General features: G+C 38.7%; 1 protein-coding gene and 1 long non-coding RNA gene across 5 annotated transcripts; both read left to right on the plus strand.

Annotated features, from left to right (window-relative positions):
• Positions 511-2,618, plus strand: LOC109843456. Its single transcript, XR_002247685.1, has 2 exons — positions 511-936; positions 2,232-2,618. It is a non-coding gene; the product is annotated as an uncharacterized LOC109843456 (long non-coding RNA).
• Positions 3,629-9,341, plus strand: LOC109840847 (serine/threonine-protein phosphatase 7 long form homolog). Of its 4 annotated transcripts, none has more exons than XM_020409642.1 (8): positions 3,629-3,829; positions 6,863-6,951; positions 7,028-7,530; positions 7,610-7,834; positions 7,913-8,000; positions 8,085-8,507; positions 8,575-8,635; positions 8,718-9,341. In XM_020409642.1, exons 2-8 carry the CDS (start codon positions 6,874-6,876, stop codon positions 9,029-9,031), a joined length of 1,692 nt encoding a protein of 563 aa, XP_020265231.1. In that variant the 5' UTR covers positions 3,629-3,829; positions 6,863-6,873; the 3' UTR covers positions 9,032-9,341. The 4 variants fall into 4 exon arrangements, with proteins under 4 accessions (XP_020265231.1, XP_020265230.1, XP_020265228.1 ...); XM_020409641.1 differs by lacking the exon at positions 3,629-3,829 and adding an exon at positions 5,890-6,767; XM_020409639.1 differs by lacking the exon at positions 3,629-3,829 and having other exon boundaries at positions 6,834-6,951.

The following is a 15,278-nucleotide window of genomic DNA, read 5'->3' on the forward strand; positions in this document are numbered from 1 at the left end:
TAGCTACTCCAGAAAGTCGTACCTCTAATTTGCTGATGAATATAGACCTTAGTGCATATTGAACATTTTGACCTCCAGTAATCTGATTTTAAATGAAACCATATACTCTTCCGTCCTCGTTCATACAACATGAGAATGCGAAATCTACTATGTTTATGTTAAATTGTTAATAGAGACCAGAATTGCGACCAGAGTTATTACAAATATACATCTGCAAAATTTCAACTAGCAAAATAACTAATCGAAGTATGCAGTGCAAGAAGTAAAACTGCGGCCGGAACAACGCATTTAGGGGGGTTATTCGTTGGTGTAATTTGGGGGATAATGAGATAATTTGTGGAACATCAGTGTTTGGTGTTATTGGTTGGAGTAATTGGAACTGGAGTGAACTCTTTGGTGTTATTAGTTTGTTGGTGTAATTTTCCCCCAAAAACTCTATTACCCAAAAAATTATCCCAGCTATATAAGCCCCCCTCAGCCCCCAACCCCAAAATTACCCCCTATCGCCTCCTGGAACAAAAGAGGGGAACGAATTACACCACTTCCGATCTCGAGCTCGATCGCCGAGGTCGTTCACCCGCTCCTCCGTCGTCGTTCTCTAGCTTGAGAGCCAGCTCCTCCGTCGTCGTTCTCGAGCTCGATCGCCCGCTCCTCTGTCGCCCCCTCGAAGAGATCCGACGCCAGCATCGTCACCCTCAACGTCACCGTTCTCGAGCTCGATAGCCCTAGCTGGGCCCACCATCGTCATTCTCGAGCTCGATAGCCCTAGCTGGGCCACCTCCGTCCTCTCCGACCCCCTTCCCTTAATCGACCGCGACCCCAACTCTGTCGCCGTTCTCGAGCTCGAGAGCCCCGAGCCGGGATTTCCCCACCGCCATCTCCTCCGCCTCCTCCTCCGCCGCCGCCTCCGTCGCCTCAACCGGCTCTCGAACCCAGGTACGTGCCCTTTTCCCCCAACAGTCGGAAAACAACTCTTTGTTTTTTTTAATTAGTTATTCAGCGGTATATGCTCCAGCCAACTAGCTGCACATGATCTGCATATGGTCATTTAGATGTCTGTTTTATGACATCCCTTGTTCTGCAGTTTACAAAACTGAAGAATTTGATATGTAATAACATTAAACCCCACCCTTAACAAACTTGAATCGATGCTTTGTGTTCGGTTGGCATGTGTTTTTTATTTGATTAAAGGAGGATCGTGTATGGCATTGTAGAATAAATGCATAATGAAAATAAACCTTAATTTTTTTGTATTAGCCTAATGAATAATAAGGGAGACATCTGCTTTTGAAGAAAAGAGAAAGGGCAGAGGCAATATAAGAGGGTTGAGGATAACAATGGGAAAGGGTTGAATGATTTCTATAGTCATGAACATGTCATTGACCGCAAAATTTTGATTCTTCTATATACAAAATTTAATTCTTCTATATACAAAATTTGCAACTAATGTGAAACGTTTAATTACAATTCCAAACATGTTCCAGTGGTTGCAATGGAATGATTGTCGTTGTTTTCCTTTGTGCAAGTCAGTTCTAGGTTTGTTCTGTATTTGCTTTAGAAAGGTTGTCATTCTTGTACAAATTCTAATATTTTTTTTCCCAAAATCATGTCGTAATTGTTCCTGAATGGTTATTTGTATAAGAATATGCTGAATGCCAGAACTATTTGCCAGAAACTAGGCCTTGTTAATGTGAGGATAGAACTTATACATTTCAGGTAGATGAACGTGTATTACGTCAAACATTTACATGAAGTTGACGTCCAATTGCAGAACTCTTTTATTCGCAACGTTTTTGATTGCATTCTTGTGCTTTATATCCTCAACAGATATTGATGTAGGGAGCAAACGGTTAACTCTACTGGAAAGCGGTCGCTCAAGGGAGTTTTGATAGATATTGCCACTCAGGTGCTTCTTCTCTGATGTGATTACACTGTCACTACAACCCTGTCTTTTTAATAATAGTTTATCTCTTTCTTCAAAATGGTTTACCATATTCTTGTATCAATTTGGAACCAGAAGTAACCATCTTTTGGGTATTTTATCCGTATTGGGTAGGATTGGTTAGAAATAGTTAGAAACTCAAAATAAGGTTTTGGTCATTTTAGCTTTCATTTTGCATTGGCGGCTTTCACATTTCTGCCGCCAATTTTTTTGGAAATCTTCCTATATGGTAAGTGTGCTACTTGAGCATTGCTATAACAAATCTGAGATATATGTTTCTTTTTGTTAGGTGAACGGAGATAGACTTGACAGAGAGTTGGGGCATGCTCAGGGAAATGCTTACTATTCAAATTTATTTCATGCATCTTGTTGTCCGTTTTTAAGGAAAATTCAACCAACATTTGATGCTCTGAGCTCCATGTTTCCACAAATAAGGCACCTGGCTATTGAAGAATCTTCTGCCATGCCGAGGTACAGGCATGATGAGTAAAAAACCCCTTGCATTTGTTGTTGTACGACAAGTAGAGTCTGGCAGTCTGCCATCTTCTCGTGTTATGTATGGTTCTCGTGGGAACTGATTCTTCTCATTTTGGCTTGGGCACATGTGAGCTAAAACCATCATGGTTGTAAATTTTTGTGCACTTAACATTTCTGTATATTAAAAGTGGTTAGTTTGCAACTGGGGATTGTCTAATGTTCAACGTTTACGACTTCTTAACAATGATGTTGTGACTTGTGACTTACTGATTTTGTCATGGATTGAGGTTATATTGCAAGATAATGCCAATATGTTATTTTACTTGGTTGGAGAGAGTAAATTGAATTGCATTCATTAAATTGAATTGCGTGTATCGGTCTGCATAATTTTCTGAAGATGGAGAACTCCAACGATGACTTTGAAGTTTTCGACCTTCCTCCAGAGGCACCACGCAATATTGCAATTAAAAAATTTGTTAATTTAGTATAATAGTTAAAATAAACATCAAAATATTTTAAGATTGATTAATATTAATATTATTATATTATTTTTAATATTTTATATTAAAATAATCTTAAAAATAATATTATTTTATATTATAACTATTATTTATTTAATCATTTGATGTTATGTAAAGTTAAAGCTATAAATATAATATTATAAAAAGATGTCATACTAATTATCCCACTCAAATTGTCCCATTACCCCATTTTACCCCACTTTATCCCACTCAAATTATCCCATTGGGTAAAATTACGGAGAAATTTTTAAAACAGCCCATTTTTCAATTTTATTGTGCAAAATCGACCGTCTCAGAAATTAATTAGCAAAAACAACCGAAAAGGGTCGATTTTGCAATTACGGAACTGCACGGGACTAGTAGTCCCGTGCAGTCCGCCTACCCCACTAACTCCGCTTTCTTTTCGTTCGTTTCGTTCCTTCTTTCCTTCTGCGATCTCGTGACCACTCTCCCCCGAAGAAAAAAAAAACCTGCTGGCCTCGTCGACCCCCGCCGCCGATCACCGCCATTTTCCGTCGCCGCCGATCACCGCCATTTTCCGTCGCCGCCGATCACCGCCATTTTCCGTCGCCGCCGATCACCGCCATTTTCCGTCGCCGCCGATCACCGCCATTTTCCGTCGCCGCCGATCACCGCCATTTTCCGTCGCCGCCGATCACCGCCATTTTCCGTCGCCGCCGATCACCGCCATTTTCCGTCGCCGCCGATCACCGCCATTTTCCGTCGCCGCCGACCCCGACGCTCTCGTGACTGAGCCTTCAACCCCCCCAAACCCTAGCCTTCAACTTCGACTTCGACCCCCTGCCATTTGCAGTCGCCGCCTAACCCTAGCCCTCCGACCTCGTCGCGCATCCGACACCATCGACGCCCACCGAACCCCCATTCTCAGGTGTGTTTTTCTTTTTAATTTTGCTGTTAATTTGGGAGTTAGGGTTTAGTTTAGCAATTATTTACATATGAGAGGGTTTAACAATTATTTTTGAGAGGGATATTCATCAAATTTGCTGTTAATTTTGCTGTTAATTTTGCTAGAATTGGGTAGGATTAGTTTTTATTTTGTGCAATAGGATGAATAATGTGGTTTGGGGGTTAGGGTTTAGCAATTATTTACAAATGATGAATAATAATTAAGGGTGTAGCCATTATTTGAGATTGATTAAGGTAATAAATTTGATGTTGATTTATTCAGATATTAATAGATTATTTGCATATGATGGACTGTGTATTTTCAGTTTCGATGACGAACTCCATATCCATTATTTGTTTCTTTAATGGGAGCCTCGGCGTCGGAGTGAATAATTTGCCGGTGTATGATGGAGGTTCTCGGAAAATGTTCATGCTATCTAAGTCGTGTAATTTTGATGGAATGACTAGGGAAATACACAGAGTTACTAAAATTAAGAAAGAAGAATATACAATTAGGGTGTTCTTCAACTGTCCGATAAATGAGAGTAGAACTATTGCCGTGGAGATTACCGAAGATGAGGAATTGAATGACATGAAACAATTAGTCGAGAAGCAAGCGTCAATTGAGTTGTTTATTGAGAAGTATCCGATTCAGGAATTTGCCCAAGTTTCACGACCTCAAGGAGAGTTTTCTCGGATGCTTGACTTAGACAACGAGTCGATTGGTTTTATGACATCTCCAAGTCAAGAGCCATGGTCTCAACCACAACATTTAAGTGAGTATTCTATCGGTGGGACGTCAACTAATATATTTAACGACGCTTCAGGTCATGTTACGGGTTACCCACCAGTCGGAGCAATTATAGAAGATGAAGCAGATGATGATTCAGATCATTTTGAAGAAGATGGCGTGCAAATTGATAGCATGCATGTGGCAGCTGGAATCGATGATGACGCCCGTTGGATGGAGCAATTTAACGTTAACAATGATTATGTGGAAGCTGAAGATCCGTTGCCCGACGAGTTTCATAATGAGGATTGGATAAATACTTCTCAAGCTGGATTTGTTGATGTTGGGCCAAATTTACAACGACCTGAGGACTTCACTTTTAAAAAAGGGGATCTATTCGAGAGCAAGGAGGCACTGATCTTTGCAATCCGAGAATGGTCCATCAAGAATCGGGTCAAATTCAAGCCGGTAAAAACTAATGCAACAAACTACAATGTGAAATGCTTCTTTAACGATAAGAATGAAGTAGAGAACGCAAATGAGCAAGATGAGAGAAATAAAAAATGTCCTTGGTTGCTAAATGCCGCTGTGAGAAAATCATCAAATGGGCAATTTGTAATATGTAGATATTGCGGACTTCACACATGTTGCAACCCGTCGGTGGATGTCGATGATTATTCTGCATCTTCTTCTTATATATGTAAGCTAATTATGCCTGAAGTTAGAGCTGAACTTGATCTGAATGCAGGTCAGATATTTCAGAGGGTATATGACATGCGGGGGATTAAGATATCTAAATATAAGGCATATGATGCAAGGAGGAAAGCGTTGTCTAAAATTTTTGGAGATTGGGAAAAATCATATGAATTACTTCCACAGTATCTTGAAGCTATCAAACGAAATAATCCGGGTACTGAATACGAAATATTATCCGAAGAGATTGCACCGGGTATGGAGAGGTTCACTCGCGTGTTTTGGGCATTTGGTCCTGCTATTAAGGGCTTCACTTTTTGTCGTCCGCTATTGAGCATTGATGGTACACATTTATATGGAAAGTACAAAGGCGTGCTTCTTGTAGCGACCGGTGTAGATGCAAATGGCGGGTTATTTCCTCTAGCATTTGCAGTCGTGGAGGTGGAGGATACGTCTAGTTGGAAGTGGTTTTTTGAACTTATATACAAGTGGATTCCAAGTGTCCGTGCGCCAAGAATAATTACCTTTATTTCGGATAGGATGAAAGGAATTATAAGGGCGTTACATGAGGGTTTTAGTGCACCACATCACCATCGATATTGTTTAAGGCATATAAGAGATAATTTCAAGAAAAAACACGGTGAGATTAATTTGCAAAATCTTTTGTGGCAAGCCGGGTGTGCGACCGACACATTAGTGTATGAACATTGCAGGGAGAAAATCAAGTCTTTGTCATTAGATGCACATAATTGGATTGAAAATAACTTGAAGCCTCAATTCGAGCATCGGTGGGCATTATGTAAGGATGAGGGTGTGCGGTTTTGCATGATGACGACTAATTGCTCCGAGAGCTTTAACGGCGTTCTTAAAGGAGCACGAGCTATGCCAATACAATCTTTGGTTGCGAGAACATTCTATAGACTAAACGCATACTTCAACAAAAGGCGTGGTGATGGCATAGACTGGACAACACGTTACACACCAAAAAATGAGTCCATTTTGCATAGAAGAATTGAGGCAGCAAGATCATGTCAAATTACTGTATTCAACGACAACGAATGGCAGGTACAAGATTGTGACGGTATCTACACCGTTAAACTATTTGATGTTGATTGCACTTGCACATGTAACATACCACAACTCCAAAAAATACCCTGTGCACATGTGCTTGCGGCTTCTTCTAATCAGCCGGGAGGTGCTAGAATTCCCAGAAATCGGTATTGCTCGCCTTGGTATTCAACAGCTCACTATCAAAAGACATATAGTGAGAGTTTTCATCCACCTGATGATAGTCGGTATTGGCCTGAATATAATGGACCACATATAGTTCCACCTCAGTACCGGAGACAAGCAGGTCGACCACGATCTGTGCGAATTAGGGGAACCATGGATCAAGGGCGAGAAGGAGTGGTCAAGCACAAAAAATGTAGTCTTTGCAAACAACCGGGACATACTCGACCTCGTTGTCCATCTAGACACAATAGATAGCAACTAATTGGTAATTTATATCATTTTTTTATTTTTATATACTTTAATAAAGAAACTGAATTACTATATGATTGATTATTAACATGTGTATAATTATATGTGCAGGTTTGTACACCATGGATCCTGGGCCGGTTAGTGATGAGGTCTTATATGACCAGGCTCAGCATCGTTCACATATTATATCCTGTACAGAGGTAATTCAGTTACTTTATAATTGTAATATTTGCATTTACATAATATTGCATTCTTATACTATCATTGTCTATACAGAGAGGTCCGAGTATCGTTATGGTTGATCATAGCCTCAGCCATAGCCGTTGGCGGTTAGAGGATGAGCGTATCATAGCAGCTGTGGGACGGGCCGGCTTCTTGACTTGTTCAAAGCTTCGTTGGATAAAGCTCGATTGGCCCCTACTGATTGCGTTGATGGATAGATGGAGACCTGAGACCAATACTTTCCACTTCCGAATGGGTGAGGCTACCATTACTCTACAAGATGTATCCGTGATACTCGGTCTCCGTATAGATGGTCCGTGCATTACCGGCACTGATAGTGATGTATGGCCTCGAAGATGTGAGGAGTTGTTAGGTGTAGCTCCAGAGACTATGCCTAGAGGAACTATTAAGTTGAAGTGGTTGAGAGAGACCTTCTCAGTACCGTTGCCTGTTGATGCCCCACAAATTTTGGTTGACCAACATGCACGTGCATACATTATGCACATGATTGGTACTATATTATTTCCAGATTCAAGTAAAGATAAAGTGCATGCGAGGTATGTGTATTTATAATATGAATCTGTATTTCATTGAATTAGCTTATTTTAATAAATTGGAATATTGTGAATATGCTAGGTGGTTACCACTCCTCGAGGACTTGGACGTATGTGGTACAAAATCGTGGGGTAGTGCTGTTTTGGCGTATTTATATAGAGAGATGTCAAAAGTGGCACTTATGCAAAACAGTGAGCTTAAAGGGTGTCTAAGCTTATTGCAAGTATGGGCATGGGAGAGACTTCATTTGAAGCCAAGACTATGCACGCATTTACAATTAGATGGACAAATTCCACTGGGATGCAGGTATTGTATTTTTAGTGTAGCGAATATAATTGTAGTTATCATTGTGGTACTAAATGTATGATAAATATTTTTTTGTAGATGGAATGTCGAAAAATGCTATGACGAGACCCCGGCTAGACAATTGGATTTCTACCGGAATGAGCTTGACCGTATGAAGATTTTTCAGGTAATTCTCACCGAAAAACATGCGTTTTTTCTTCTACATACTGAAAACCCAATTCTGATATGCAACTGCAATAAATTATTGTAGATGGAATGGGAGCCCTACACCCAATTTCTACCTCAGCTACCCCCAATATGCACAGAATACCAAGTTGTATGGAGAGCTAGAGTTCCTCTTATATGTTTGGAGATAGTAGAAATGCATGTACCGGACCGCGTGCTTCGACAATATGGTCTTGCACAACATGTTCCGCAGTTTGTTGAAAAGATAGAGAGGAAGGCAAAGAAAGGAGGCCAACAAATAAACTGGATGATCGTGCATCAAGCTTTTATACACAAATGGAATGATAGGCATTTTTGTATTGTCAACCAAATTGAACCAACTCCTCGGGAATCAGATTACTACACTTGGTATTGGGACATAACCCGAAGATGGATACTTCATTCGACCACAATACCGGTTGAGTCGCAAAGAGGATATGTGCCCCGGGGTATAGATGAGAGAGAATTAGTAAGTATTTTCATATTTTGATTTAAGTCCATTTTTATTGGTACTTTATGTGTTGAAAAATTTGCAGGTATCAGCAATAGATGAAGTTCAAACTCTTGCAAATCGTGGTTTGGAATTGGCTCGAGCAGGTACGAAAAAATTAAATCTCAAATTTACATTCTGTAATATCAAATTTAATATGAAATTTTGTTTTTGAACTATCTATCGCAGCAGATAGAAATCCCGAAGCACATGAACATGTATCAATATATCAGGCTATAATGCAGAGGCTTCAACAAGCCTTACACCGAACTCACGAAGATCGTCATGATGGACGGGAGGTAAGGTCATTCGTATATACACGACAACAGCGACAAAGTCGAGGACGACGCAGAAATAACGATGAAGCTGGACCTTCCCAACGTGTCGACGATGGAGCTGGACCGTCACAACCACAAACGCAACCGGATCACGAACTCGTCGAAGGGCGGTATGGAGGACGACGAAGACAAAGGAGGAGGAGGAGAGTTCTTGGATGTATGTAAACTACAGGTTATATACATTACAAAACTATTTAGGGATGTGGTTTTTGGATTTGTAGTCGATAATATCGTGTGATATGTTTGATTTCTAAGTGGGTTTGTGGTGTTATTATGTTGGATTTGTTAGTGGGAGTTTGTGGTGTGATGTGATTTGTTTGATTTGAAATGAGTATGTGGTGAAATCAGTATGTAATTTGTTAGTGGGAGTTTGTGTGGATGTATGCACAGGGACTACATGAAATGCAGTGGTGAAATGAGTATGTGACTTGTTAGAGGAAGTTTGTGTTGATATATGCACAGGAACTACTTGAAATGTAGAGAAAATTGCACAAAAATGTGCACAGCGAGTGCACAAGACTGCTAGTCCCGTGCACTTGGTGTTCAGCAAACGGGTAGTGCTCTCTGCTTAAAAGTCGGGACTGCTAGTCCCGACTTTTAAGCAGAGAGCAGCTGCTGGAACACCAAGTGCACGGGACTGATAGTCCCGTGCACTGGGTTTCAGCAGCGGGTTTGCTGAACACCAAGTGCACGGGACTAGCAGTCCCGTGCACTTCGGAAATCACCCTCCGCTGCAAAACCGACCCTTTTCTCCTGAAAAGGGTCGGTTTTGCTAATATTTTTCAGTTTAGGTCGATTTTGCCTATTAAATTTTAAAAATGGTTGGTTTTAAAAATTTCTCCTAAAATTACCCCATTGGAACAATTTACCCCAAATTACCCCAAATTACACCAACGAATAACCCCCCCAGTGTCAAACCAGCAGTAGAGTTTACTGAACCAAGGCGCTCATTAGAAACCGGAAAAGGATAGTTTACTGAACTCTCCAGCAGTCTACAAATCTAAACAGCCACACCATCAAAATCCAAGTCTTACATCAGAAGATAATAATTTGACATTGTTTGATAACACAAAACTTGCTATTCCTAGCAAAGCTAACGCGTCAAGATTCAGATATCACGAATTGAGAAGCTACTCCCTCGTAGCAATTCGCAGACACTGCACCAAAAAAGAAGGGGATTAGAGTGCATTCTTCCAATTAATTTAATACAAGTGAATCCAACGAAATGTAATTAAGATCCAGAAGTTTTAGTTGTAGACATGCATAGTTTACAGAAACAAAAATAAGTTGGGCTTTTTGTCTTTAGGTCCAATAGTTTACCTCCCTTTATTTTTAAACCCAAGTAGTATTAGTTGTACCCATCGGCGTGTCCGTTCTTTCATCTGCCTAAAAGGTATGTTTTTTCTACCGAGCTTTAGAATTTTTAAATTTTTATTATGTATTGTTGAATTTAGTTTAAAAACCCTAATTTATGATAAAAAAAAATAAGCGAGTTCAATTCTAAAAACCCTAACTTAACTACATGTTAATTTATTTGAACAACACCAGTAATCATATTTTTTTTAAACACTTATAAACCCTAACTCATTTAAGTTTTATTCGTGCTATAAGTATGGGTGATTATTTAAGTTTGTGATGTGAAAATATGTGAAATAATTTTTTTTTAAAAATAGGGTGATATATAACACATTATAAATTTTTATAATGTGTTATAATCCAATTTAGGTGAATAAAAAAATAACGTTATCCCTAGACTTCCGTCCAATAATTACATCTAATTATTTGGACTTATAATATATGATATACGACTCAGATTTGGGTAGGAGACGAAGTTTTCTCCCAAAAATGAGCGTTTATTTTATATTATAGGAATAAAAAATTGGTACTGAAATTCGTAATTATTGGATCTGTTCTTCTCGGACGGGTTAGGAATATAGTTGTGCATACATCCAACTTTGTATACTTTGTATATTTTCATTCTTGAAAGTTTTGGCAGCACCTATTCGTTGTTCTCCGTGTATAATAAGCGTATGTTGTTCTGCGTTTTGGGTTATTACTGATACGCATAATAACATCTGTACAGTGTACAGGGAGAACAGCGGGTAGGTGCTGCCGAAATTTTTAAAAAACGAAAATATACAAAGTATATGAGGTTGGATGCAAGCACTACTATATTCTTAATGGATAGAAGCCTTCCTATGACAGCCGTAAGATTAGTGTAATTAGTTTCTACGTTAAATGATATATGAACGTATGTTTGATGTGTGTTGAATGTATAAGAGTAATGGATGTATTAGTAGTTGTGAGACTAATCGTATTTAATATTTATATATAATTTACAGATGAGGATAATTCCTGACAAGTCATGGATAGATATCCCTAGGTATCGTAGATTTCACGACACACGATACAAGGAGGGATGTGAAGCCTTCATGCGTTATGCGGAAATGAATCCGAGAAATTTAAGAAGCGGTGCTATGTATTATCCTTGTTATAGGTGTAGGAATTTGAAGCTGCTAAATAGAAATGATATACGGATTCACCTAATAAAATCAGGTTTTGATGAGAAATATAAATACTGGAACTGGCATGGGGAAGGTATCACTGAAGATGAGGATCCAAATATGCATGTTGGTACGTCCGGTGGCTAACGAATAGATGACACAGAAACATTGTTGAATGATATTTTTTCTCGACCTACAGAATATGATGTTGATGATAATGTCGAGGATGATATTGGAGACAAAAGTGAAGATGATAACGAAGTTGAAGCTGAAGAGGTAGGAGGTGTCACGAGTGTCGAAAATATTGATGATATGCATTCCTCCGCAGAAATAAAGCGAATAATGGAGCTACTAGAAGATAGTGAAAAGGACTTATATGAGGGATGTACTGAGTACTCCAGATTTTCATTTATGCTGAAACTCCTTCATATTAAAACACTTAGCGGTATGTCAGATAATTATTTTGAGATGCTTCTTGATTTGCTTCGGACTGTAATCCCTGGAGGAGAGAATAGCATACCCCAAACAACTTATCAAGCTGAGAAGATTGTCTCTGCTCTGGGTCTTGATTATAATAAGATTGATGCATGTCCGAATGATTGTATTTTGTACCACAAAGCCAATAAAGACCTTCAAGAGTGTCTGACATGTGGAGTTTCTAGGTGGAAACAGCGCACAAATTCTTCAACAAGGATTATAACGGAGACAGGGATAACACAAAAAGAAAATTCCAGTCAAAGTGCTTAGACATTTTCCATTGGCTCCTAGATTGCGAAGATTATACATGAACAAGGAAACGGCAAAAAATATGAGGTGGCATAAGGATGATCGAGTAGACGATGGTAAATTGAGATATCCTGCTGATGCTTTAGCTTGGAAGCATGTTGATAAAATTTATCCTCGTTTTGCCGAAGATTGCAGAAATGTAAGATTGGGTCTATCAAGCGACGGATTCAATCCATTTGGGATAATGAGCTCTGGATGGTCTACGTGGCCAGTTGTATTAATGCCATATAATTTACCTCCATTGCTTTGTATGAAACAGCCGTTTATGATACTTTCATTATTGATACCCGGTAAGCATGCTCTAGGAAATGATATTGATGTCTACTTGGAGCCTCTAATTGATGAGCTAAAACAATTATGGTCTGAGGGTATTTTAGCATATGGTGCCCATTTAAAAGAGTCGTTTAGATTACGTGCTATTCTATTATGGACGATTAATGATTTTCCAGCTTATGCTAATCTGTCCGGGTACTCTACGAAGGGCAAGTGTGCTTGTCCTGTATGTGGTCCAGAATTTGAAGCTCTTCAATTACCACATAGCCGAAAGAGTTGTTATTGGTTTAATCGAAGGTGGTTGCCCTTGAGTCATAAGTACAGAAAATTATCAGCTAAGTTTGATGGCACAGTTGAGAAAAGAATGAAGCCGCGTCAACTGACAGGTAATGAGATCGTTCAATTACTTGAGGGGTTTCCAAAAGTTGTGTTTGGAAAAAACACTATTCTAAATTTAACCCGCTCGGAGTAAGAGATTACTTAAAGTTAAAAAAACCATTGAAGCGTAAGCGAAAGGTCCGTAAAATGCAAGTTGAGGATGAAGCCCAAAAATTACCTAGATGATGGACTAAATTTAGTATCTTCTTTCAGCTACCTTACTGGCAGAATCTTAAAATCCGACACAACTTAGATGTTATGCATATTGAGAAAAATATATGTGATAACATAGTATCAACTCTCCTACAAGATGCAAACAAGTCGAAGGATGATCTACGGGCGCGCCAAGATCTGACTGCTTTGAATATCCGAAATGATTTGCAAGCTCAAGACGTTGGCCTTAAAAAATTAAAGTTGCCTCCGTCTCGTGTTACAATGTCAAATGAGCAGATGCAACGAGTTTGTGAAATTCTCAAATCGGTAAAGTCGCCGGATGGTTACTCTGCTAACATTTCAAATAATATCCAGGTACAAGAGAGAAAACTCTTAGGTCTGAAGACACATGATTATCACGTTCTTCTCCATCAATTGCTCCCTGTTGCAATCCGTAACAATATGGATAAAGAAGCGTCGAAGATTATTATTGAGTATTGTGGATTTTTCAGAAAATTATGCTCTAAAGTCATAGATGTAGATGAATTTAAAAAACTTGAAGCTGAGGTCCGAGTTACTCTATGCAATATGGAAGTAATATTCCCTCCTTCATTTTTTACAATTATGGTCCATCTTACCCAGCATCTTGCAAGAGAGGCTAGAATCGCCGGTCCTGTTACTTATCGTTGGATGTATCCGATTGAAAAGTAATTTATAATTTTTCTTATATTTAATTAATTGTATACATGTTTTTAAAATTACCATGCTAATAATTAACTTTTATGATTATAAGATACTTGGGCTGCATGAAAAACAATGTTCGTAATCGAGCTCGTCCCGAGGGCTCGATAGCTGAAGGATACGTGGCTAACGATTGCTTTGTGCTTGCATCACGTTACATGCGTAAGAAGAAAACCACATCTCAAGCACCTCAAAAGGAGAGGAAGCGTGAAAAATACCCGAGATCTCTCTTAGATCAAATTCATGCATATGTGTTGGAAAACCTTGATATGTTCGAAGACTATCGAAGGTAACAAATAAAATCTGTAATATAGATGAGAAATATTCATTTTACATATAGTTTATCAATACAAACTTATATATTGTTTATATAGGCGACATCTGGAGAAGCTTAAGAATGAAACAACCAGTAGGAATGCAGCGCACAATATTCAAAAAAGACATAAGAAAGAATTTTCTGATTGGTTAAGAACTGATGTAAGTGTTTTACAATTAATTATTGAACATTCATAATATAACATCACCTAAATATTCTCAAATTGTTTGTCTTAGGTTGAAAAATCACTTCTTGATGGTACTACATTACCAGATGAAATTATTATCCATGCACAACGCCCTTATCACGAAGTGAGACGTTATAATGAGCATTTGGTGAATGGATATAAATTTCAAACGTTAGAGACCGATGATAGGAGGGTAACTCAGAACAGTGGGGTCATGGACTTGTTTGCTCAAGAATGTTTTTCAAGTATAAGAGATCAGAATCCAATTCTAGCTGACATATTATATTATGGCCAATTAGAAGATATTGTTGAGGTAATTTACGGGTTTGGTAAACCAAAACAATGTACTTACACGATGTTCAAGGTTCGGTGGTGTCCTGCAAAAAAGCAAAAGGATCATTATGGATTTACACTAGTCAATCTTCACCGAGAAGTATATACGGATGAGAAATTTATTTTCACAGAACAAGCTGATCAGTGCTTCTTTGTGAAAGATCCGAATGTCATGTCTGATTGGGTGGTTTTGTACAAGGAGCCAAGATTTGTTGTTCTTCCTAATAACAATGAAAAAAATATTGAGGAAAGTGAAGATAATTATAGTGAACCAATTAGTTCATCAGATGATGTTTGGCAAGAATTCTCTTACGCACAGAATGTGGCGCTGGATGTAGGTATGAACTATATATGTTACACCACATTATTGATTTTTATCTTATCATAATAAAAACAATAATGCATTTCATAACAACATATCTCATGAGTATGTATACAATTTTTTCTTAACAATTGTCTTTATTAAATTTGCAGATGAGGAGGATTAGGAGGCTCTTTGACCAGTCGGCTGATCGATCATGGAGTATCACCCCAGGTAGTGGTGCTGATGATACACTACCATCTCCGGATGCAAGTATAAAATTAATTAATACTTTAATATATTTTATAATTTTTAGTTATCTAGCTCATAGTGTTCATTTGTTGCAGATGCGGGATATTCATCACCCGGTGGTTCTGATGCAGCACCAAAACCATCCCCCGACACAGGTATTAAATATTTAATAATTGATAATGGTCAAT

This window comes from Asparagus officinalis, chromosome 5, assembly GCF_001876935.1.
Source record: "Asparagus officinalis chromosome 5, Aspof.V1, whole genome shotgun sequence".
In the NCBI taxonomy this organism is placed as follows: Eukaryota; Viridiplantae; Streptophyta; class Magnoliopsida; order Asparagales; family Asparagaceae; genus Asparagus; species Asparagus officinalis.